Source organism: Pituophis catenifer, unplaced genomic scaffold (genome assembly GCF_029215685.1).
Source record: "Pituophis catenifer annectens isolate HBS135680 unplaced genomic scaffold, rPitCat1.0.hap2 SCAF_4, whole genome shotgun sequence".
Taxonomy (NCBI): Eukaryota; Metazoa; Chordata; class Lepidosauria; order Squamata; family Colubridae; genus Pituophis; species Pituophis catenifer.
Genome location: NW_027256884.1, coordinates 48,464,915 through 48,491,482, shown reverse-complemented (window position 1 = coordinate 48,491,482; position 26,568 = coordinate 48,464,915). Strand labels below are relative to the sequence as shown.

The following is a 26,568-nucleotide window of genomic DNA, read 5'->3' as shown; positions in this document are numbered from 1 at the left end:
GGGACTGCATCAGGAAAAACTACCTTTCCTCTCTTTGTACTTTGCTATGCTGTGTTGAAAAAAGCCTTCTTTTTTCTTGTTTATGCTAATTGTGGTTTTATGAGAGTAATTCACGTACTCGCCTCTTCAGATTATCTGAATTTTCTTGAACACAGTTGTATTAGGGCTCCCAGATCTGAACTAAGAAAATCCGGACAATGATCAGATGGAAGCAAAGAAACTAGGCACTATCGCTTCACTACCATTTCACAATCTTTTATCTGGTAGCATTAATTGTATAAGAGAATGTTTTCTTATTTATTCCTTTAGCACATGTTTTCTTGCATTATTTTAAGATTGCATTTGTTATTAGGCAATTTGTCTATGCGTGGCAGTGAAAAAGAGGGCTGGAAATGAAAATAATGTATGGTCTGTATTTTCTAGTTTGGAGAAAATGACTGAATGTTTTGCGGGGCTTGCCTCATACTCAATCAATCTCTCAACAAGTCAACCAGGTAGTCTAAGGTTATGAGTAGGCAACCTGTTTTCTTGTCATGGTTAAGAAATTGCCAGAGGTGCTCCAAAATGCTCCACCAATTTAGTAAGCCTACTAAACACTATTTGCTTCTTTTAGATACTATACTATATATACTATACTGACTACACAATGAATAAAATGGATAGATGTTTGGCTGAAGGGCAATATTACATGATCTATATAGACCCATCACACTATATTCTTTAGGAACAGGCAACATTATTCAGAGTGCAGAAAAGGAATTGGAAATATTTTACTTTGTGAATACTCTGGATTTCTATTTTTTAAAAAAAAAAATTGCACAAAAAACAGCCTTCCCTACCCTGCCACCCTCCAGATGCATTTATTTATTTTATTTATTTATTGGTTCGATTTATATGCCGCCCTTCTCCGGAGACTCAGGGTGGCTTACAATGCGTTAAGCAATAACCTTCATACTTTTGTATATACTTGCTTAGTAGGGCTTTTGCCCCCCCCCAAGCGGTGTTCTTTTTTATACAAAGTCAGCTTATTGCCCCCACAAACCGGGTCCTCATTTTACCTACCTCGAAAGGATGGAAGGCTGAGTCAACCTTGAGCCTGGTGAGATTTGAACTTGCAGTAGGCAGCTGGTGTTACTTAACAGCACTTTAGTCTGCTGCGCCACCAAGGCTCTACATTACAACTTTGCATTACAACTCCCATTAGCTTCCAATGATACCCCCCATAAAGAAGTGGGTAAGCATGCTGAGACTTTAGCCCAAATACAACTAGAGGATGAGACGATCAGGAAAACTGTCAGAGGAATTATAACATTGAAAATTTAGTTTTTCAAACATATGGCTTTAATATCCACTCTAATGGTGTCCATTTCTTTGTGAAAAAGGATAGTTTGCCATTTCTGTATAGGCTTGTGTTATTTTTGAATGTCAGTGCTTCTATGTCTGAAAATAACATAATGTATGCTTTGTGATGAAAGCAGAATAGATGGTACTAAAATGTCTCTCTTTCCCTTCCTCTCCTCTTCCCCCTCCCCTTTCCCCTTTTTCTGTTATAAATCCCCTGAAGGCAGACTTAGCTGAACAAGTTAAACTAGTTCTTTCTGTCTTGTTTTGTTGGCAAATGAGAAGTTACTTTCTTATAAAAACAGAAGGGAGGCGTGCTGATTGGATATGGTACTAGAAAGGATATGACATCAGCCATATTCCTCACTTTGTTCTGTGTGTCTTAAATCTTCTTGTACTTTTTTATTCAGTCAATGAAGAGGTGTTCTGAAAATGTCTTATATGTTTTGGACACTGTTGACAGTAGCTGCAGAAATCCCTTAATAAATAACTCATGGAACTTGAATCTGGGTTGTTTTTATTTTTGGTGGGTTAGTATGTTTGTTTTAAAAGAGGCAAGTTGGAATTTGAACTCTCATGATCTCAACTGTGAAGTGGAATAACTGTAGCCCAGTATTGCAATGGATGTGGAAGAAGAAGTTATCGGTCTTTGCCTATTTCGAAGTTCAGGAAGGGTCACTCATCCACGTTATTTACTTAATCCACTGATGGGTGGTAAGTACACACTCTGTTATCTGCAGTTTCATAGCCGAAGTGAAAAAGCCAGAGAAGTTGTGAGTTGGCAGATAGCAGAATTTATTTCTTTAGAATAAATGTTTTTTTCAGCAGAGAAAATAATCAATAAAAAGGATCAAATGCAGAAAACACAGAAGAGTATGCAACAAGAGTTGCTAATATAGAGATTTTTTTAAGGCTGAGAATTTAGAAATGTAAATTATATTATCTGTTTGACTTTTACATTGCTTCATAGCATCACCATAAAATATGAGAAAGTTGATTAGTTGGCATAATAATTTGAACAATATCCTTGGGTCCTCCTCTTTTTACTGTATGGATGATGCTTTGAATAATATTAGAGTTTGTGTATCTTTTACAGCTAGGGATAATTCTTTCAGTGTAATATTGGAATTGCAGCAACAATGACTTTAGCATTCACCCCATAATGTCTCACTGTTGATTTTCTGCTTGCAAACTTTTAATTTTTTTTTTTTTACTAAAAATGGCAGCATGCATATGCAATAATTACTATGATATGTTTGTGATCTGCAGTTTATGTTGAAATTCTATAGGGCTTCAGTGCTCTCAGCAAACATACTGATTTTCTGCAACAGAAAATAGGTTAACCTTAGTAGTTATTCCTACTTATACAGTATTCCATTTATATCAATAATAGGTGTTTATCAATAATAGGTATTTATATAAATTTAAAGCTGAGTCACTTAAATGCATTTTAATTCAAAAAGTTATATGTATTAAACAGGTTGCAAAAAAAAAAGCAAAAAAATTAAAACTGGGAGAAAAACATCTGAATTGTGACATTTTTACAGATCTAGACACTTGTACGGAAAATAGTTCCTTTATATTCAGTAGTCAGAAAGATTTTATTCCACCACCACCCTTCAATCCCTGAAGATTATAACTTCTGAGAAACAAGTTCAGAGTAGAGATATGAGATGAAGGATTTTTAAAAAATGAGAAACAAAGTTCCATTCTTCACTCTCAGAATTTTTCTGAGTCCCTACATCCTTAAATGTTAGAAAAAAATATTAATATATTTCTGCTATCTTTAATCTTCTAAATAATTTCTAAAAATTATAGAAAGGTTTCTATGTAAACTTTGTGTATGTACACAATTCTTATACCTACTAGACAAACACAATGGTAAGCTGAATTTGTGGTAGGGACACAAATAATTTGCATGGGAGTAGTTTATAAGTAACATATATATATGTGGTTCAACCCTTAACAATATTGTCAGAATTTGTGGTCTGGTAATCTAACAAAATATCAGTTGTTAAAAATATAAAATTTAAACTACATATTATTTAACTTGGGTATCTTGTAGATACCAGCTGATAATTCTCACATGTTGTATGATGCTCACTAATGATGCTTTATATTTTTAGTATGAATGCTATTGAGTTAAAAGTTGTTTTATAGCACACATAAAAAGAAAAGATTGGAAACCAACCAATATAATCAACTCTTAATATAAGTACAAGAATATATTTCTTCCATCCTGGAAATATTTTACATCAATATGAAACTTAGTTGCCCTCTGTGTAAAACTTCCTACATCTGCCAACAACCATGTATTGATTTTGAAGGATTATAACCTTGATAGTTAGTATATTTTTTATTACTTTATTCATATGGAGCCGTGATGGCAAACCTATGGCACACGTGCCACAAGTGGCACGCGGAGCCATATCTGTGGGCATGCAAGCGTTACCCTAGCTCAGCTCCAACGCACATGTGCGCGCTGGTCAGCTGATTTTTGGGCCTTCCGGGCCCACCGGAAGTCAGGAAACGGGCCGTTACCAGCCTCCAGAGGCCGTTTTTGTCCTCCCCAGGCTCCTAGAAAGGCTCTGGAGCCTGGGGAGGGCGAAAAATGGGCCTTCAGGTCCCACTGTGCCATTGTGTGCCAATAGCAGGGGGAGCGGGGGGGAGTCGCACTCACACGCGTGGGGGACCAAGGCACATTGAATTATGGGTCTGGGCGTGCGTACGACCCCTCTGCGCTCCTCCCGCTTTTGGCATGCAATGGCAAAAAGGTTAGCCATCACTGATATAGAGAATTTCTCATGTAGGGAAATTTCAGATATATATTAGATCACTGACATTTGAAATATGACAACACTATCTTAATAGTATTTATTCAATTCAATGGTTCTTGCACAGTAACATTTACTCTTGACAGCAGTTTTCTCTAAGGTGTCTGGCAGTTATTTTTCCATCAATATTACCCTGCTGTTGCAATTGAAATGTCAGGAATTGAACAAAGACTATCTTGTAAACTAAATTTCAGTATATATGTTATACCTAAGAATAGTCAAATTATAAAAGTTTATTCCCCTATAGAAAGTAACTGCCTTTTAATATTTCTTCAAACCCAAGTTCTTGCTTCTTTTTTAGTAAAAATAAATTACATGCTAAAACGTATCTCTAGTACTTCCAGTACAGATCACACCCAAAGAAATCATCTTTGTAAATTTTGCTTTGTGACAGAAATCCTTCAAAGCAACTATTTTTTCTTACATTTTTCCTGTTATTCTAATGGTAAGTCTGTAGTTTGGATATGCTGATGGAATCAGCCCAGGGTATTATTGGGCTAAAGTGAGGATATAAAAATGAAGTGCTGACTTTGCATCTTTAACAAGAGACATGTTGGGAGGGCATGCCTGAGTTTATTACCACTTAATCTTTTTGCCTATGCAAATGATAGCTGCAGAATACAGAGCTGTTTCACCAAATTCAATGCCCTTTTTGAAAGGATATTTGATTCATTTATTTTGACTGAGCTGGAACTATTGGCATAATGCCTGTTAATTTAGCCAGGAGCAAGACTAATTTTGTAGCTGTGTTTAATTATTGAAACCTTTGAATGGTTTAACTCAGCACACACTTTTATTTGAAAACCTTTCTCTGTGAAATCAGCTGTGCTATTGACCTTATAACTCCCCTACTTTAACTAACATAGCATATGATCCTCCTCATGATTAGTGACTTTGTTTTCTGGAAGCTAACTATGTATAAAAGGTAAATGATGATAGCTCAGACCTAGCTACCACTACCACTGGGATATTTAGTCCTGTATTTATAGCTCATTTGGAGCTATTATATACCCTCACTGAAGATCAGTACACTCCTGGGATGGTAGTTGTCTTTCATCAAGTGCACAGCTTTGTGAGGACTTCCGGTGGCACCGCAGGTGCTGACAGACGTTCCTTTTGGATCGTCAGCCCTGTGATTTCATTAAAACCGCCAAGACAGTGCAGATCAGCTGTCTGGTGGCTTGGAAACCTTCCCCTCGGGAGAAGAGAGGAAGGCGAGCAGCCGGACAAAGGTAGAGCTCCCCAAAAGCCCTAGGAGCAATTCTGGGGCTTGGAGGGTGAGAGTTCCCTGGTAGTTCAACTGAGCTCCGAATCCGAAGCTTTTCTGCTTCAAGCAGAACAAGATGCCGCAACCACCCCTGCAATCAACATTCAGATTCAAAATAAGCTTAAAGCAGGCAAAACAAAAACAGGAGTCCTAGCAACTGCAAGTACTGAACTTTAACTCTGTGTCTATACTTCTTCCTTCTAAGACTTTTAAAACGAAAGCAAAAATGGTGCCTGAACTGTAACAGGGTGTGAAAGTGAAAGTTATAGTGAAAGTGATAGTTAACATCGTTAGCGCTTCTAAGGCTGTTTAAGATTACTGGGTTCTACAATAAAGAAAGAAAGATTTAAAGTGGAAAGACTACAGTTTGGAAATAAACCAGATAGATGGTTAGCCTACTTGTTAAGGAAAAAACAAAAGCTACGTACTATAGAAAAAATAGAATACAAAGGTAAAGAGGTATATCAACAAAGTATGATTAAAAAAGCTTTTCTAGAATTCTATACAAAGTTATATGCTAGTGATACAATTCAAGGCAAAGATATAGATAGATATTTACAGGAGGAGAATATCCCTGTAATTACACCAGAGCAAAGGGAAGGATTGAACCAACCAATAACTTCAGAAGAAATTATTTTAGCAATTAAACAGTTAAAGGGGGGTAAAGCTCCAGGCAGAGATGGACTGACAGCTGTTTATTATAAAAATTTGCAGTTAGAAATGGTAGAACCGCTTAAGGAACTATTTTGTAAGATTCAAGCCGGAGGAGATGTACGCCCTTCTTGGAGAACATCTTTTATTTCATTGATTCCAAAAAAGGATCAAGACTGTAGTCAACCTAAGAATTATAGGCCAATATCGCTTTTAAATACTGATTATAAGATTTTTGCTAAAATATTAGCAAATAGGTTAATGGTAATCATGCAACAAATGATTTATAATGACCAATCTGGATTTATCAGAGACAAACAGCACAAATAATAATTAATGGTGGTTTAACAGAAACTTTTAAAATTGAAAAAGGAACAAGACAGGGATGCCCTCTATCACCATTATTGTTTATTTTAACTTTGGAACCTTTATTGAATAAAATTCGAAGGTCAAATAAAATAAAGGGAATTAAAATTAGAAATCATGATTATAGATTAAAAGCATTTGCAGATGACTTGGTTGTTACTTTAACTCAACCAGTACAATCAGCTACAGGTTTAATGGATATAATTAGCCAATATGGACAAATGTCTGGATTTAAAATAAATAAACAAAAAACAAAGATAATAACTAAAAATATGACAGTAAAGCAAAAAGAAGACCTAGAAAGACTAACAGGATTTAGTAATCCTGTTGGGGAAATAGTAAAAAAGGTTAAATATCTAGGGGTATATATCACAGCCTCAAATGTAAAATTATATAAAAATAATTATGAATTGTTATGGCAAAAAATACAGAAAGAGATGGAGAATTGGGGAAAACTACAATTATCTCTGTTAGGAAGAATAGCAGCAATAAAAATGAATGTTTTACCTAGGTTTCTATTTTTGTTTCAAATGATACCAATACTCAAGAAAGATGAAAATTTGAGAGAATGGCAGAAGGGTATTAATAATTTTGTTTGGGCAGGGAAAAGACCGAGAATAAAGTTAAAAATAATGCAAGATATACGTGAAAGAGGAGGTCTTTAAATGCCTAATCTAAGATTATACTATGAAGCAGCTGTCCTAACAATAATTAGTGATTGGATTAACTCAACAGAAGAAAGAATATTGAACATTGAAGGATATGATTTGTTATATGGCTGGCATGCTTACTTATATGATAAAAAGGTAGATAAGACCTTTAAAAGCCATATATTAAGGAATGCCTTGTTACGAGTTTGGAAAAAGTATCAATATAAGTTAAATTATAAGATACCTATATGGGCAATACCCAGACATGCGATAGAGAATATAAGTGTAGAACAAAAGCAAGAGGTGATTACTTATAAAGAGCTTCTTAAAATGGAAGGGGTGTATTGCAGTTAAAATCTTTAAATGCATTAAAAGAAGAAAGAATAATTCAAACTTGGTTTCAGTATGGTCAGTTGCAACCTAGATGGAAAGAAGATCAGAGAATTGGTATCATGCAGAACGAGGAAAATTTGGTAAAACAAATTAGAGACCAAGGTCAAATGCATATAAAAAGATTATATAATGTATTGATAGAAATAGATTCAGAAACGGAATTAGTTAAGGACTGCATGATAAAATGGGCACAAAATATTCAGGAACCAATAATGATGGAAACTTGGGAAAAAATATGGGTTAGAAATGTAAAATTTACACAAGCACAAAATTTAAGAGAAAATTTTTATAAAATGTTCTATAGATGGCATTTAGATCCTAAAAAGTTGGCTTGTATGTATCCGAATTTGCAATCTAAGTGTTGGAGATGTGATTGTGATGATGCCACTTATTATCATATATGGTGGATTTGTAAAAAAGTTGAAGCATTTTGGATTAAAATATGGTGGATTATCCAAAATATTCTTAAAAAGAAGATAAAGTTTATTCCACAATTGTTTTTTCTGGGTATAATTACAGATTGTACGGTTATAGAGACTAAATTGATCTTAAATTTAATAACTGCAGCTAGACTTTTGGTGGCACAATATTGGAAGAAGGAAGATTTGCCTACTATTGACGAATGGATATTAAAAGTAGCGAATCTGGCAGAAATGGTGAAGATTTCAGCATATTTGAAAGATCACTCACAAGAAAGATATATATCGGAATGGAGAAGATGGATTGATTATATTCAAAACAAATATCAGACTAAAAAGTATCAAATAGCTTATGAATGAATAGAAAAATTAAGAGTATTTATATTTAGTTAGGTAAAAGGAGAGTTAAAGTGTGAAGGGGGGGATAGGAATCCTTAGTTAATTAGTTTAGCTTAGCATATGATTGTTAATTGTTATACCCTGTATTTTGTTCTGGGAAGTTCGGGGTGGGGGTGGGGAGGTAAGGAGGGAGGGGGGGATGGGGAAATACTTGTAAAAAAATTTTTTTTCTTTTTGTAAAACTAATAAAAAAAAAAGGACACAGCTTTGCAGGGACACACATGGAGTAGTAAGAGAAGAAGGGGACCCCCGCCTAGCCAGCCAGATTAGCCAAATCAACCCTGGTGATAATGGAGCAACAGTGTTGCAGCCAACTTGCGCTCACATCCAAATCCAGCCCTGTACTTATAATTTATATGACAGTTGGGAGTGATGGGAATTGAAATCCAACATGTATGTGGGGTATCAAGTCATCTATCATTGTGACGATATTCTTTCGACAATACTGCATCTGTGCTGGAATTACTAATAATAATAACTTATTACTAATATAATTACATTTATGTTATAATTATTATATTACTAATATAATAATATATTAATGATAATGTTGAAATTAGAAAGGCCACAAATCTGAAAGAAAATTGAGTTAAATGGAGTCATCTTATCATTTAATTCACTTAACCAAAAGCAAGAATATTCATGAACATTTTATCCTTAAAAAAAATGAGGCCATACTGTCAAAGTTCATGCTTAAAGTAAAAGACCATTTAAAATAATTGAAAAGACATGAAATTGAAAGATCCTTTTAATTCTTTTTCATGTAAATAAGAGGGACAACATTTTTGCTGGTCTGCATTTCTTGTTAGACTTTATTGCTGAATTGTGTTTGTTTAGCACTACATTAATTATCTGACACAATGTGAAAACAAAGTGTCAGATAGGAAATGCAATTTTTCATTTCTATAATCAAACTGAACAGAAACTTAGTCATTACCAATTGCTGGACAATTTTTAGAAAAATTTACAATAACTTTTTGATATGTTGTATTAATGCTATACTGCCGTTACATCTGTTACTTTAGAACCAAATAGTAAACAGAGTTTTACTGACCCATACACCAAGGAACTTAGATTCTAAAGGAGAAAAATGAAGGAAAGGAAGGTAGAACTTATAAATTAATTACTGTGTACTGTCATGTATAAATGCCTCATTCTTGAATGAAAGAAATATATATCCAGGAGTGTCAAGAGTTAACTCATTCTCCTCTCTCTAATGTATTTCTCACTAACCACTCCCCACTTCTAATCCCGCCTCCCTGATATAAAAGATGATGCACACTCATTTCCCTCGCTTCTTTCTGCAATCACTCTGTGAATAAAGAATGCCTTCTGTAAATAAACTATCTTCTGTTTGAATATAAGAAGTCTGAATTCATTATTGAGTCTGATCCTCGAATTACGGCAACAATCTGGTAGCAGAGGATGGTTGGACTGACTCAATAAGAAACAGAAATGCCAAAGAAAGAAAACTCCAGAAACAAAAGAAAAAGACCCAACACCAGGGCACACACCAAAGAAATGGAAACAGATCAAGAAATGATCAACGAAACTACAATACAAATGACAAAAGAATCTGAAAACCTCACTACAGACGACGAAGAGGTAATCGATGAATCCAGCGACCAAGAAGCGAGCGAGACAGAAAACAACACACTCAGATTAGAAATACTAAGACTACTGAAAAGCCAAAAAGACGACAAAAATCTCATCGCGAACCTCCAAGACATCATAAAAGATAGCGGAGCAGCGAGAGAGAACTACATCAACGCACCAGGACCAAAAGACCACGAAATGGTGAGCAAATTACCCATAGATGAAAATATAACTAAAGAAAAGACTAACAATCCCACACAAAATTTTGAATGGCAGACATCTTTGATTTGTCAGCCCGCCAAAATGACTGACCCAGAACCAATCAGAAAGCAGAGTTCAAAATGGCTGGCGCGAAAAACTCTACACAACACAAGAAATAAAAAAGAAAAATTCTACTCATCAGAAAAATCCGATACAGACACCGAAGAAACATCAACCAAACTAAAAATCGAAACAGCTATGAAAACACTCTTTGCAGCATTCGGCCCGAATTTAAAAATCACAAAAGAATCAACGAAAGTACCAAAGACAGTCAATCAAATAATAAAGAAAAAACAAACTACACGATCCAATAACGGAGACACAGGAACGAACACACAAGCGTCCCAACATCAATTAAAGTCTACTCTGATCCGACCGATGAGAGCATTAATGCCTGAACCCAGAGAGCCTTGCAAGTACTCGCCCACATCGCAGACGCTTCCGGGAGCCAGAAACCTCAGCCGAGATGACTACAGTGAGAAGAAACAAACCCCGATTCATACATGGACACCCAAAGTCAAGCCAGAAAGCGAATCTTCAGAAGAAGAGCACTGCGAGGGAGCTGCAGCGGCGAGACCCTTCCCCGACAGCTTCAGGAACGAAATGATCTACGCGCATGCGCAAATACGCTCAGACAAACTTAGAGATAATAAAAGACAGAGGGAACCATTCAGACTAATCGCGAGTATCCCTACACCATTCTGCAATTATCAGCATATACAGGACCATGGACAGCCACCAGCTGTAAGTAATGCAACAAATAACATTGGAAATTTGCCTAATGATTTTCCAAAATTGAGAATAGACGGTGTTAACTTACAAGAATGGAGTCAGCAACTCCAGGTTGTTTTCTTAAAAGAAAATTTATTATTTTTCATAACTAACCCTCCTAAAAAACCATGGACACTGAAATTGGACTGCCTACATCACAGAGCATTTTATTTACTAATCTCTAGTATCTCACCTGCTATTTATCATAGTATTAAGCATAACCTAACTGTCTCAGAAATAATTCATTGTATGTTTAAACTGTTTCATAGTGAAAGTGTGGCAACCACAACTAGAATGTCTAAAAACTTTTTCTCAGCCAGGATAAAACCTGTGACTACTGTAAGTGAACATCTACTATCACTAAACACAACTAGAGCAGAACTTCACTTAAGGGGAGAAATAATATCTGACCAGACAATGAAAAGCATTATTATTAATTCATTAGACTCATCATGGGATAACTTCATATCACATCTAGATACAATTAACTTAGGCTATCTATCTATAGAGAGTTTATCGAACAGATTAATTGCGGAAGATAATTTGAGAAGAAGCCGCTACAGTATACATAAAGAGCATAGACAGATCAAAAGGGTAGCATTCCAAGACAGACATCAGGACACGATAGAGTGTTATAACTGTGGGTCTAAAGAACATTATAGGAGAGACTGTCCAAAACCTCCTAGAGAGAGACAAAGACACGACACAAGAAACAGATAAATTAATGATAGACAATCATCCATTGACAGATATAGACACAGAAATTCACCAAACTTTAGAGAACATAGAGGGGGCAGAGACAACTCAAGGGACAGGAAGTCCGGATCATTGTACGGAATAGATAAACACACAATAGTCAAAAATCAAGACTCAAAAGACAATGCTTGGCTCATTGATTCCAGAGCAACAAATCACACAACACACGATAGGAAAATATTATCTTCCTTCGTCGAAGATAAATTTGTGATTAAGGTAGCAAACCAAGAGGAAGTCCAAGTTCTTGGAAGAGGAAATGTAGAATTACCCGGTCTAGGGAAAATAGAGGGGGTACTATTAATACCCAAAATACCTCACAACATTCTCAGTGCAATAAAACTAAGCAGGGACTCTAACATAAATATAATATTCTCAAAGGGAAAAGTAACTCTAGAGAAAAACAAAATAAACATAGGTAATATAATTACTAAAGGAGACCTACCATACTTAATTACAGAAGAAAAATGGTTACACAACATTAATTCAAACATAGAAACTAATACTAACACAGAAACAGAAAATGATATAGTGACAATGAAGAACATGAATCAGAACATGATGATGAAACTGCATCTGACAACAATACACACATAAACAGAAAACCCATAATAGGAAAGCCAATTCATGATGAATGTGCACATATATTACATAGAAAATTAGGACACACCAGTTTTCCTGTAATACAAAAAATGAGTGAACTTGCTGAAGGTGTTAAAATAAAGGACTGTAAAAATTACCTGGAATGTTCAGTATGTAAGTCTTCAAAACTGAAAACTAAGCCCAGACCCAAAAAGGCAACAAGGTCATCAAATCATATTTTTGTCTAGTGCATATGGATCTAGTTGGTCCATTAACTCTATCAATTACATACAAAAAAAGATATTTTCTCACTATTGTAGATGACTTCAGTCGTTATGGCTTTGTCTACACCTTAAGACATAAAGATGAAACTTTTCAAAAATTTAAAGAATTTCATAAACGTGTAGAGACACAACATCACATACAAATCAAACAAATCATGACAGACAGAGGGTCTGAATTCATGTCAAGAGAATTCTCTCATTGGCTAAAATCAAAGGGGATGTTGCATTTCACCTCTAGTCCTTTCTCTGCTTTTCAAAATGGAATAGTAGAACAATGAAACTCGACATTACAAACCATGATTAGATGTACATTAGAGGATGCAGGGTTAGGTAAGCATTTCTGGTCAGAAGCCCTGTTATATTCCAATTATACACTCAACCAACTTTGGTCTAGTGTCATAAACAAAACACCATATGAAATGATGTATAGTTAAAAACCTAAGATAGCCCACATGCATGTGTTTGGAGTTACAGCAGATGTACATATACCGAAACAATTAAGGCGTAAGGGGGATAATGTGTCCAGAAGGCTTAGATTCATGGGTTATGAAACAGGTACAAAAGGATATAGATTTATTGACAGTAACAACAAATTCATAATCTCTAGGACCGCTGTATTTCACGAACAAAGCAATTGGTCCAAAATACATCTCAATGAAATACTCCCAATAACTAGGCCCAGTATTGAAACATAAGGTAAAACAAAACAAGAAGAACAAACTTGTAATTCACAAAAGGACAATACCAAAACGTGGATAGGAAATTATCCCAAAATCAAAATAGATTCACTAACACAAAAGAAGGCAAGATATTTACATGATAATAATGATAGGCCAGAAAGAACAATTAGATGTAACAGAAATCAAGTACCTGAACGATTTAAAGATTATATAATGCACATACATAATGAAACACCAACACCAAACACTTATGAAGATGTATTAAAACTCCCTTTAGAGGAATGAAACAAATGGGAACTAGCCATGGCCAAAGAAATGGACAGTTTACGAGAACTTAACGTATTCACTCCAGCACCAGTCCCAAAGGATAAAACAGTTATAGGCACTAGATGGATATTTAAGATTAAAAATTTAGAAGAAGATAACACACTATATAAAGCAAGATTAGTAGCACAGGGTTTTGCTCAAAGATACCCTGAGGATTATACCGACACATATTCTCCCACAGTGAGAACTGAAAGTGTTAAGACAGCTTTAGTGATAGCCTCAGCTCTTAATCTTGAAGTTTTTCAATATGATATACAAACTGCATATCCACATGCCAAACTTGATAAAGAAATTTATGTAAGAGCTCCACACAGCAAAAACACAAATAGAAATGACACATGGTTACTGAACAAAAGTTTGTATGGATTAAAGCAATCCGGCAAACGTTGGTATGAATGCTTGGTCAACGTACTCAAGGCTATGAACTTCAATGTCACAATGGCAGATAATTGTTTTTTCGTCAGAAAAGAAGGTGATTCATTAGAATTTGTATTAATTTATGTGGATGATATTTTGTATATTGGCAAACATAAAGTCAAGAGAGATATTTTTGTAACAAAACTAGGAGAACATTTCTCCTTAAAGTCATTGGGGAAAGTAAACAAATATCTTGGAGTACACATCAGTAAGACCGAGAAAGGATTTAGCTTATCACAAAAGGATAAAATAATTGAACTCTTGAACAAATGTAATATGAGTAATGCAAAACCTTGTGACACTCCAACGCAGACTGATTTCATAAAGAACATGAATGAATCATCTCCTGAATTTAATGACAATACGCTTTATAGATCAGTTATCGGTTCTCTTTTGTATATTGCTAATTGGACTAGACCTGATATTGCTCTACCCCTTAATTTGTTGTCTAGATATGTCAGTAGACCTCTAATTTACCATTGGGAAGCAGTTAAGAGAGTATTGAGATATTTGAAACACAGTTTAGATTTCTGTCTACTATTAGAACCAAACAATATTAAAGAGCCTATCCTCACCTGTTACGCTGATGCTGACTGGGCAGGTGACACTAAGAGTAGGAAGAGCACTTCCGGTTATGTGTTCTTTCTTAACAACTGCCCAGTCTACTGGTATACTGGGAAACAGAACTTAGTAGCTACTTCAACCACTGAAGCAGAGTATATTTGTCTGTCTAAAGCATCTAACAATCTCATCTGGTTCAATGATTTATTGACTAATGTTTGGAAGAGTCCATCACAACCCATCACTATATATGAAGATAATAAAGCTGCTATAGAAATATCAAGAGCAGACGCTATCGGCCAAAGGTCTAGGCATATAGATATCAAATACAAACATGTAAGACAATTATCTGAAAACGGGTTCATCAAAGCTATCCATTGTGACACTACAGAACAAATAGCTGATATATTGACTAAACCATTACAATCCAAACAACATAAATATCTAACCTCAAAATTGTGTGTTCAATATTATTCTAATTCTGAATGTAATTATTGTTGTATATCAAATTGGCATTTAGAGGGGGATTTGTCATGTATAAATGCCTCATTCTTGAATGAAAGAAATATATATCCAGGAGTGTCAAGAGTTAACTCATTCTCCTCTCTCTAATGTATTTCTCACTAACCACTCCCCACTTCTAATCCCGCCTCCCTGATATAAAAGATGATGCACACTCATTTCCCTTGCTTCTTTCTGCAATCACTCTGTGAATAAAGAATGCCTTCTGTAAATAAACTATCTTCTGTTTGAATATAAGAAGTCTGAATTCATTATTGAGTCTGATCCTTGAATTACGGCAACATGTACTTATGTAGCAAATTAGTTGTAGGCTGAGTTCATGTGCAGTGTAGTAACTCAGGCACTGTGTTAAGCCCTTGTAGAAGAGGCAGTCTTAGAAGTAACATTTACAGTAGATGATAGAGGAGAGGTGGTTTATTTAACTTCTCTGGTGAGCAGGTTAGCCATACCAGATAGCAAGAGAGAAATAGTGAAGTTGTTTAAGTTCTTCAGGTATCACTGTAGGAGCAAAGTCACAATTAGATATTTTGTGATATAAGTGGAAACAGAAAACATGGGTCATGGATCTAATACATTGGATCTAGAAATGGAAAGAAATCTGGAATATAAGACCTGACGTTGTGGAATCAGAGCTGTTCTTAATATAAATAAATTTGATGGGCAAATGGAATAGAGTGTGTGAATGGTGTCTACTCATTGAAATTGATATGCCCCAAATGCAGTTCAGAATTCTTGCTGTGGTACTCAGGAGCAGACTTTGAAACTCATTCCTGCCTTATGTCATGTGCATAACTCCCACATTAAGGTCATGCATGAAATCTGCTTTAGTTAAGGAGTTTTACATTATTTTAGTTTTGCTGGAGGTAAAAAAAGCTGTGCCTTTTTTGTAAATTGTTTTTCCCATAGTAGGCAACCAAATAAAATGAGCAGCATAGCAAAAGGCACAGAGATGGCAGCAGTGATGACTGGCTTTTTTATCTGTTTCATTAAGTGTGATATTTTGCTTTTTTACCCTGAGTTATATAGGACTTAAGATAAGAATAACCTGTCAGATAATAAAATATACTTGCCTTTTCTTATTGAAGTAATATGAAGTATTTAATCACATTGAAACCCATAGATGTGTATAATCTTAGAAAATCCCTTTAGGTAGTTGGAGCTTTATTAAGGTATTATCCAAATTCAAGTATAGAGATATACTAATTAAATTATATCCTTTTTCTCAATCTTCATACAGATTTTGTTTCTGACTGGTCTCCTTTACATGAAGCATCCATTCATGGGAGACTACTTGCTCTGAAGAAACTTATCAATCAGGTATGGTGATAGAAAGGAGATCAATCTTTTGCTTATCCTGATCATTAAATCCTTTTCTGAAGACAGGCTGTACTTCACATAGTAAGGATATAAGGTTGACTGTGCTTTGACTTCAAGGAAATCTATATTACAGTATTTTCTCTCTCTCTCCCCAATGTTTACAGCTAACTTTCTCATTTTTATTTACACACATACATGCACATCATTAAAACACTAGTACCTCAAATGTGCCATTGACAATCTGAGGGCCAGAAATCTACTGAACAGGGCTGTTTTTGCCTGCTCACAAAGTAATTGCAGAGTTATAACCACCCTTAGCTTTGAGGAGGAGACTGTTCCATAAAATGGGGCCACTACTGAAGTTTGTTATATGATCCATACCTTCCATCCATTACAGGTTGGAGGGAATGGACCAGCAACTGGTGTTCACTAAATGACTGTGCAGGTGGCACATTCAAATTTAGCAAGATATTTCCAGATCTCTCCCAGTGCTCTGCTGTAAAAAAACCTACCCATTATAACTAGCACTTGAATTGAACCTAGCCTTTTGGTAACCAATGATGTGACTTTGGAATAGGAATATAGGTAGTCCTCAGTTTATGATCAGTTGCTTAGTGGCCTTTAAAAATTACAATGGATATCCACCCCCAAAGGTTCTTATGACCCAGTTCTGAAGTTCTGATGGCCACCTTCCTTGTAGTCATGTGATTGCATGTCAGGTGCTCTGTAACCGGCTCACATTTGTGGCTGTTTGCGGTGTTCTACAGTCATATATTTTACAATATTTTTGTCCAAACTAGTATTTAATTCAGGTTTTTGAGAAAAACATGCCAGAGCTAACAATGGTTTCACATTATCACTATTGCATTCACTTTATGTATGCTGTGTTTATGATCACCTCATTCTTAATTTGAGCTTGTTTGGCCCCAACTAAATCCTTACAGTCTTAAGACACTCATTCAGGAATTCCATGGTATCTCTCGTTGAGCTTATATGTTATTGTATATGTGGGTACATATGGTCCCCAATTTATGACAATTTGTTTAATAACTGCCTGAAGTTATGGCAATGCTAAAAAAGTGACTTACAACTAGTCCTTGTGGCCACATGATCAGAATTCAGGAGCCGGCATATATTTATGATAATTTCAATGTCATGGGATCATGTGATTATCCAGGGGTGTGTTCTACCTACCTTTACTACCCGTTTGCAATGGGGCCGTGCACACGCTCGCTTCACTCGTGCATACACACACACCTGCACATGCGCCAGTGGTGAAATCTAAAATTTGTTACTACCGGTTCTGTGGGCGTGGCTTGGGGAGGTAATGTGACTGGGTAGGCGTGGCCTTTTTTTTTCTTTTAAAACCATTTTTTCTACATTTTTCTACCATTTTTTCTCTTCAGCGAAGAGGTTGTAGAAAAAATGCTTTTAAAAGCCTCTGAGGATCCCAGCTGAGTTGCCTGATCGGCAGAGGCTTTTTTCCTTTTAAATGTCTCTGACGATCAGGCAACTCAGCTTGGATCCACAGAGGCTTTTAAAAGAAAAAAGCCTCTTCTGATCAGGCAACTCAGCTTGGATCGTCAGAAGCATTTAAAAGAAAAAAAGCCTCTGCCGATCAGGCAACTTAGCTGGGATCCTCAGAGGCTTTTAAAAGCATTTTTTCTACAACCTCTTCAGAGTTTGTAGAAAAAATGCTTTTAAAAACCTTTAAGGATCCCAGCTGAGCCGCGCGATCATCAGTGGCTTTTTTTTTTTTTTTTTTACTTTTAAAAGCATTTTTTTGGCCAAAGAGGTAGAAAAAATGCTTTTAAAAGTAAAAAAAAAATCCTCTGATGATTGTGTGGCTCAGCTGGGTATGGGGGGGAGGGCAGGGATTTTTGCTACCAGTTCTCCGAACTACCCACCTTGATCGCTACCAGATCAGGTGATCCGGTCCGAACCGGGAGCATTTCATCCCTGGCATGCGCAGAAGCATTTTGATGACATCAGGGTCGGTGGGCGGACCCTCCCACTGGTTTTACTACCGGATCTATAGAACAGGTGCGAACCTGGGGCAACTCACCACTGTGGTCATTGTGACCTTCACAGAGGGCTTCCAACAAGCAAAGTCAGTGGGGTTCATTTAACAATAACATGAGATGCTTAGCAATTGCAGCAAAAAAGGTAAAATCAGATACTTAATGACATATTGCTTACTGACAGAAGTTCAGGACCCAATTGTGATTGTGAGGACTACCTGAACTACCATCCACATAGGGATAACACTTCAATTGGTGAATGAGTTTCTCCATCTTCTTCATGCAGAAATTAAAAAATATGGGGAAAAGCAGCAATCCTTGAAAAGCCTTGGAGTTCCTTGCAGATTCATTTTGTTATAGCGATTGATTATGTGGCATTCATGCATTTTGATTTCATTGTGGTGTGTAAAAATAACTTACATCCATGCTTGACATTTCATCTTAAGCATGAATAGGATAGTGAGAAACAAAAAAGGATAGCTGAGAAAAAAAGTATAGATTCTATAAAATTCTGTCCTGATTTGCTGAGTCATTTGTAGAAAAATAGGAAGTAAAACAGTAAAAAATAGTTAAAATGCAATGCAGTTGTGTAGGTTCTTCTTCACCTAATCCAGAAGAATAAATCTTTTTGACAGGAAGAACAGTTGAGCGCTCAAATTTTCAATGATTTGCTTAAAAATGCACCCATAAACATGGTGGAAGTCAGATGCGAATTATATGTGATCAATCAGGATTTAATTAAAATTAATTTATGTGAATGTATTAATTTCTTCCTCTTTCACATTAAAATATTTTTTGAGGAGCTTTCAAAGCAGCCTTCTGCTCTGAGATTATACTTGTGGACTTCTGGTCATTGAAACTTTGCAAGTAAATCAATCAATTTAAATAAAACTATCTTTATAAGTATATATTGTTTTATTTTGAAGGCTTCAGAGAGCTTGAGTAACTTAATTTCTCTTTTTGCCTTTTTTGAACCCATACTTTCATGCTTTTGAAAAAACAAAATAAAATGATGAGAAGAAACTAGTCAATCCTTTCTTCTCCATGTAGTGGTGGTAGTTGTGGTGGGATGTGGATCTTGACACATGTCAATTTTAGAAAACCCTGGAAGGGCATATCAGAGCTATTCATCACTACTCTCCCAGCTCAGATGTACAGGAAAAGTAAAACAGGCTGATATCAAAAGTGAAAGTTTTCAATTAATGTTAGCTAGAACTATTGTTAAATTAAATGTATTTTTAAGCAGAGAACATTTATAAAGTTCAACTCCGTTTCCAGATAACTGCAGAAGAGCAATATTTTAAAAGTCAGGTTGTAGTCTGAAAATATACTAATGAACAGTTTGAAAAAGATGGAATCTCTGTATGCTGTTGACAGAAGCAAGGTTTTAGCTTTATTTCCGTTATAGCTATATCCGTTCCAGTCGGTTTTAGCTATATCCTTTCCAGTCAGGCTTTAGGCCCGGGTACAGCACGGAGACGGCATTGGTCGCATTGGTTGATGATCTCTGGAGGGCTCGGGACAGGGGTTGCTCCTCTGTCCTGGTCCTATTAGACCCCTCAGCGGCTTTTGATACCATCGACCATGGTATCATGCTGCACCGGTTGGAAGGGGTGGGGGTGGGGGCACTGTTTTATGGTGGTTCTCCTCCTTTCTCTCCGACCGGTCGCAGTCTGTGTTGACGGGGGGCAGAGGTCGACCCCGACCCCTTGTATGTGGGGTGCCGCAAGGATCGGTCCTCTCGCCCCTTCTGTTCAACATTTATGTGAAGCCACTGGGTGAGATCATCCGTGGTTTTGGGGTGAAGTACCATCAATACGCTGATGACACCCAGCTGTACATCTCCACCCCAGACCACCCCAATGATGCCCTTGAAGTGATGTCCCGGTGCCTGGAGGCTGTACGGATCTGGATGGGGAGGAACAGACTCAGGCTCAACCCATCCAAGACCGAGTGGCTGTGGTTTCCAACGTCCCGATATAGTCAGTTGGCGCCATTACTGACTATTGGGGGCGAGTCGTTGGCCCTCACGGATGGGGTTCGCAACTTGGGCGTCCTCCTGGACTCACGGCTGACTTTAGAAGAGCATATGATGGCTGTGGCCGGGAGGACTTTTTATCAGGTTCGCCTGATTCGCCAGTTGCGTCCCTTTCTGGATCGGGACTCGTTACGCATGGTCACTCACGCCCTTCTCACCTCACGCCTGGACTACTGCAATGCTCTCTACATGGGGCTCCCCTTGAGGAGCACCCGGAGGCTCCAACTCAGTGGTTCTCAACCTTCCTAATGCCGTAACCCTTTAATACAGTTCCTCATGTTGTGACCCCCAACCAGGGGTGGGTTCTAAATTTTTTTACTACCAGTTCTGTGGGCGTGGCTTATTTTATGGGCGTGGCTTGGAGGTCATGTGACTGGGTGGGCATGGCTAGCTGGTCATGTGACCGACTGGCCATGGCTATGTGTATAGGGACTACTCAGAGGGCTGAAAAAAGTCATTTCTGACAGGTCCTCTCACTTTTGGCCAGTCTTCGCACTTATGACCATCCTCACATTTATGCCTGTGCAGCATTCTTAAAAACCATGTCACTCATTTCACAACTGCTTCTTTTCACCATGGTGGTACGATAGGGCAAAAAACGTAAAATGTGAGGATAGTCGTAAATTCGAGATCTGGTCAAAAGTGCGAGGATCAGTCAAAAATAACTTTTTCAGCCCTCTGAGTAGTCTATGTGCACAAAAGGACTACCCAGAGGGCTGAAAAAAGTGATTTCTGACAGGTCCTCACACTTTTGACCAGTCTTCGCACTTATGACTGGTCATCATTTATGCCCATTGTAGCATTCTTAACAACCGTGTCACTCATTTCACAACTGCTTCTCTTCACCATGGTGACAAGATAGGGCAAAAACGTAAAATGTGAGGGCAGTCATAAGTTCGAGGACTGGTCAAAAGTGCGAGGACCAGTCAAAAATAACTTTTTCAGCCCTCTGAGTAGTCCATATGCATAAAAGGATACAGCAATAGAGAGGGATGAAGGAAGGGAAGGGAAATTTGAGTAGGAGTGAGGGTAAGAGAGGGAGGAAGAGAGGAGGAGAAGGAGAAAGGAAGAGGAAGTAGGGAGGAGAAGAGGGGGAGGAAGAGAAAGTAAGAAGGAAAGAAAAGAGAGAGGTGGTAGGTTTGATGAGAAAGATTGCTGTATAAAAAAGATGAAAGGGAAGAAAGCCAACCCCAAACAAATATAAAGATATTAAGATAAAGAATGAATTGTTAAACTTTAAAGAATAAAAGAGAACAAATATGAATAAATAACAATAATTAGAAACACACATACAAACATACAATGTATTTTCTTTGAACAGAGTATTTGGCTGGTTCACAAATTTAAACAGAGTTTAGTCATTTCAATTAAATTTACAATTTCTATATTTCCTTTTTGCCATATTTATTCCTCATCTATTTTTGTAAAAAACCAATATTACCCTTCATCCTCATCTCTAATCTTAATCAAATTCAATTTTTCCCTTCTATTCTATATTATACCCCTTCCCATTGTCATCTATTTTTATATCCATCCTCACATTGGTTAATTATGTAATATTACAGTTGTTTAATATAAATTCAACATTTTAATATAAATCAATTAGTTATAAACTACCTTTTTTGTATATTAATCAATATGAACATGAATATTCCAATTATTTCCATGCAATCCAATTTCTTACAAATCAATTAATTATATTTACCAATAATAATAAACCAAATAATTTCCCCCATATATTCCTCCAAACCACAACTTAACCATTTCTGCTTTCAACACAATATACAATTAATACTATCTCAATTATTACAATTCCCTAGTTAAATAGAGCTTTTTTTCTTTTGTGTTTTAAAATCTTGAACTCTCCTCTTTTTCCCTAAATTTCCCATTGTTTGCACCTACCTTTTTTAGTGAGGAAAAAGAAAAGAAATCTGCCTGCCTAATTTTCCAACCTTGCACCAACAGCAAAGCCAACAGCCTGCTTTACTTTCAGTTTCGTTTTTTCAGCATAGCTAGGGGAAAAAAAATCTGCTCCAGCAAGCAGCAGAGCCCTGAGCAAAACAGCTGAGAGCAAATCAGCTGAGAGTCGGGAGCCGATCTAATCAAGGGCTAATTAGCCTATGCTGAAGCTCCGCGGGCCAATAAAATTACAACAACTGAAACGTTTGTTAAATTGCTGGCTCGCCCGCCCCTTGCCCACCACTATTTATTGGCAATAAATAGTGGTGCGGAGGGGCGGGGCAAGGGGTGGGCGGAGCCGGCAGAATCCCACCACTGGCTATAGGGCAGCCCTTTGAAGCCCTGCGGCAAGAATTTAAACAGTTTTTTTTCCTCTAGCCATCAGCTGGGACTCAGGAGGCAGCAATAGATTGGGAGTGGGCAGGGTAAGCTAACGGCCGGCGATCCAACAGAGCAGAGAGTGAGGGTGAGTGAAGACATGTGGGGGGTGAGAGAGGGCTTTGGCGACCCCTGTGAAATGGCCGTTCGACCCCCAAAGGGGTCGTGACCCCCAGGTTGAGAACCACTGCTCCAACTGGTCCAGAATGCAGCCGCATGGGTGGTGATGGGAGCAATGTGGCGCTCCCATGTGACTCACCTCCTGCGCGAGCTGCACTGGCTCCCAGTGATCTTCCAGGTGCGCTTCAAGGTTTTGGTTACCACCTTTAGAGCGCTCCATGGCTCAGGACCAGGGTACTTAAGAGACCGCCTTCTGCCACCAGTAGCCTCTCACCAACCAGTTCGCTCCCACAGAGAGGGGCTCCTCAGGGTGCCGTCGGCCAAACAATGTCGACTGGCGGCCCCCAGGGGGAGAGCCTTCTCTGTGGGGGCATCTGCCATCTGGAACGAGCTCCCCCCAGAGATACGGAGGATCCAAGACTTAAGCACCTTCCGCCGTGTCCTAAGAACATTTTTATTCCAACAGGCTGGTCTGGCCTAACTCTCCCTTTTAAATTGGGTTTTAAATGTTTTATATAAATTGGATGTTTGAAATTTGTTTCTTGAGACCAAATTATTTAATCTATTTTTAATAGCTTTTAACTTTTGTATGTTTTTTTGTATTTTTATCTTGGCTGTTCACCACCCTGAGTCCTCTGGGAGTAGGGCGGTATACAAATATAATAAAATATAATAAAATAAAATAAAATATTTAGACATAACATATAAGCATTTCATCTCTAACATTAAACATGGAAACAAACCTTTCACTCTACCCCTACCATTATGTCTGTGTATGTAGTATTTGGATTACTGTCTGACTAACATTCATGATTAGTGGTGAGATGAACTGAAGGACAAAACTATCTGGAGCAAGTGACAGCACTTGTCTGGGCTTGAACCTCTGGTCAGGCCTGTTAGGTTGGGCTGGGTGGGCAGAAATCTAGATTGAGAAGACCCCCCCCCAAAATCCCAGAAGAGGTCAGCAGTAAACAGTTCTTTACTGTTGCATAGAGGTGTTGTGTAATTCCTGGAATCAAGATCAACTCAAGGACATTTTTGCTATTAGAAGCAGGGGTGAAATGTTACTGGTTCGGACCAGTTCAGCTGAACTGGTAGCGGTGGCAGCGCAAGGCTCCGCCCACCTGCCCAGCCATAGTTACTTCCTGGTTTTAAACAGGAAGTAACTTGTTTTTTACCCTCATGCGCAGAGTGTCCAAAACCGTGTGCGATGTGCGCACGCACGGAGCACACACACATGGAGCATGCATGCGCCGAGCGTGCATTTCCAAACCAATAGGGAAGGTAAGTAGATTTCATGCAGATTAGAAAGTAAATCTATAAAAGGTGCCTGGTTGGTCTATTTGTTTCCTAAATGTTTGGTCCACATAATAACCAAATTTCTGTAGTTAAAATGCCACTGCATATATATTTTGAGCTTATAATTTTGCTGAAATGCCAACAACAGACATTTTGAGCAAGGCCTCATTAATATTTACCAATTTGCTCTATTAAACGGTAAGGTAAAGGGTAAGGAATATTCCAGCTGGACTCTTACACTGTCATGTCTCTGGGAGGATTCTGATTAACAAGAGTATTTTCTCTTTTTGTGTCTTAAAATGGGATATATATATATATATACACACATACCCGTGTTTCCCCGAAAATAAGACCCTATCTTACATGTTTTTGAACCACAAAATAAGTGCTTGGCCTTATTTTCGGGGAGGGCTTATAATTTTGGGGTGCATGGAGCAAGATGGGGCTCCTCTTGCCATCTTACCTGATTTCCAGCTCTGCATTTAAATATTTTTGGGGAAACAGGATACACACACACACACACACACACACACACACACAAAAGAAAAGCTGTCATCTATCTATCCTCTATTAAGAGATGGATCATGCCAAAGACCTTTTGATCCAATATTCTTTTTTTTTTGTCAGAAAAAAAAATAAGATACAAGATGCAAAAGAAAATAGGAAGACACTAAGGGGAAAGGGAGGAAATAGAAGTGAGGAAGGGCGTTTTGGTTTCCGCCGCCGCCGGACGGTCTTTCGGGACCGCCAGCCTCGTCGCCTGTAAAGAGCCGTCTCTACAGCTGAGAGACAGCTCGAAAAACTCCGTCTCCTTAAGGAGACGTGAGATAGAGCCGGCGAGGACAGGTAGAGTCCTCTGCGAACTCCCCAGAGTTTTTTTTTAACTCTTGGGGAGGAAGCAGAATGTGGCTCCCTATACAGCTCGCCGCTGCTCCGGGCGTCGGGGGAACTCTGCTTCCTGCAGAGCCAGGCGAAGGGACCAATCCAATCAACTAAATCTAACAGATTGTCCGAACAAATAGGATGAAATCTTGACTTGGGACCCCAAATTGCAAGTATTTCTATCAAATCTTTTGAGCGATTTTAAAAGTGAAGGAAAAAAGTTTTTAAAATGGCGACTGGTTGAGGCTTGAGAAGAAGAAAGCTGAAAGCAAAAGTCCTTCCGTTTGAATAGCTTAATACGCTACAAAGTATCTAGTGCTGGCTAGAACTGAAGAGAAAAATCTCTATTTTAAGTTTCTTTCTTCCTGGAGACTTGATACTGATATTGCTTGGAGAAAAGTCCTTTTTTCTTTTTAAGAAAAAAAAAAGAGTTTGTTTGTTGGGCAGGATGGCGTTGAAACAGACAAAGCCAGACAATCAAGCCGTGGGGGGGGGGTTTCCCCCATTTACAAATCATATGAGCAAGTTTTGAGCCTGCAGACTCAGAATGGCTCGAAAGATTTAAAGAAATTTGTTTTGGAGGAGATGGCAAGATATGATGAGATTGTGAACCAGAATCTTGAAAAATTCAGGCAGGAAATTAAAGAGTTGGTACAACTAAAGTATGATAATTTGAAACAAAAGATTGTAACAGTTGTCAAAACTTTTTCAGAAATAGTTATAAAGATGGATAAAGATAATAATTTATTAGAGTCCAAAATGAAGGAAGTTGATGATAAGATTTATAATTTGGACAATAAAATACAAAGAATTGAAAATGATTTAATAAATATTCAAGAAAATAGCTCAGAAGTAAAGCCTAAAATACAGAAAGCTGACCACAAGATTTACAATGTAGATAATATAAAACAAAGGATTGAAATAGAAGTTACAGTGATGCAATACAGGTCCGTGGAATTTGCGGTCAGAATGAGGGGATTACAGGAAAATAATAGAGATGACCTGAGAAAGATGTCTGCTGAAGTTCTGGCTGTGATTTTAAAGGTTAGTCCTGAAGAGGTATCCTGCAGGATTGATAAGGTCTACAGAGTAAATTCTTGGGTTGCGAAGCCAAGGCAGTTGCCTAGAGATGTGGTGATTTACTTTACAGATAAAGGAATAAGAAATGATATTGTGCAAAAGTCTTTTAACTCCACTCTAGAAATGTATGGAAGGAAGATTTGGATATATAAAGAGCTGCCGTCCAAGATGTTAAAAGATAGAAAGGAATTCGGATTTTTGGTGACTGAGCTAAAAAAACAAAACATCCCATTTAGGTGGGATGTTCCAGTTGGTATAATATTGAGATATCAATAATAATAATGTTAGAAAGAAATGGTTAGCATGTGGGGGGTGGTGTAAAAGGATGGTAAAATATTATATAATTTGATATCAATCTGGAGTTAATTTTTGGAGAAGCCATGGGGGGTGGGGAGGGTGA

General features: G+C 37.5%; 1 protein-coding gene across 1 annotated transcript in view; it reads left to right on the top strand.

Annotated features, from left to right (window-relative positions):
- Positions 1-1,961: 1,961 nt before the first annotated feature.
- The window catches only part of LOC139316450 (ankyrin repeat and SOCS box protein 9-like), a 34,458-nt gene continuing 9,851 nt past the window's right edge, over positions 1,962-26,568 (top strand). Inside the window, exons 1-2 of the mRNA XM_070943178.1 lie at positions 1,962-2,055; positions 16,312-16,391. Coding sequence (XP_070799279.1) covers positions 1,962-2,055; positions 16,312-16,391 — 174 coding nt within the window. The remainder of the gene's footprint in view (positions 2,056-16,311; positions 16,392-26,568) is intronic.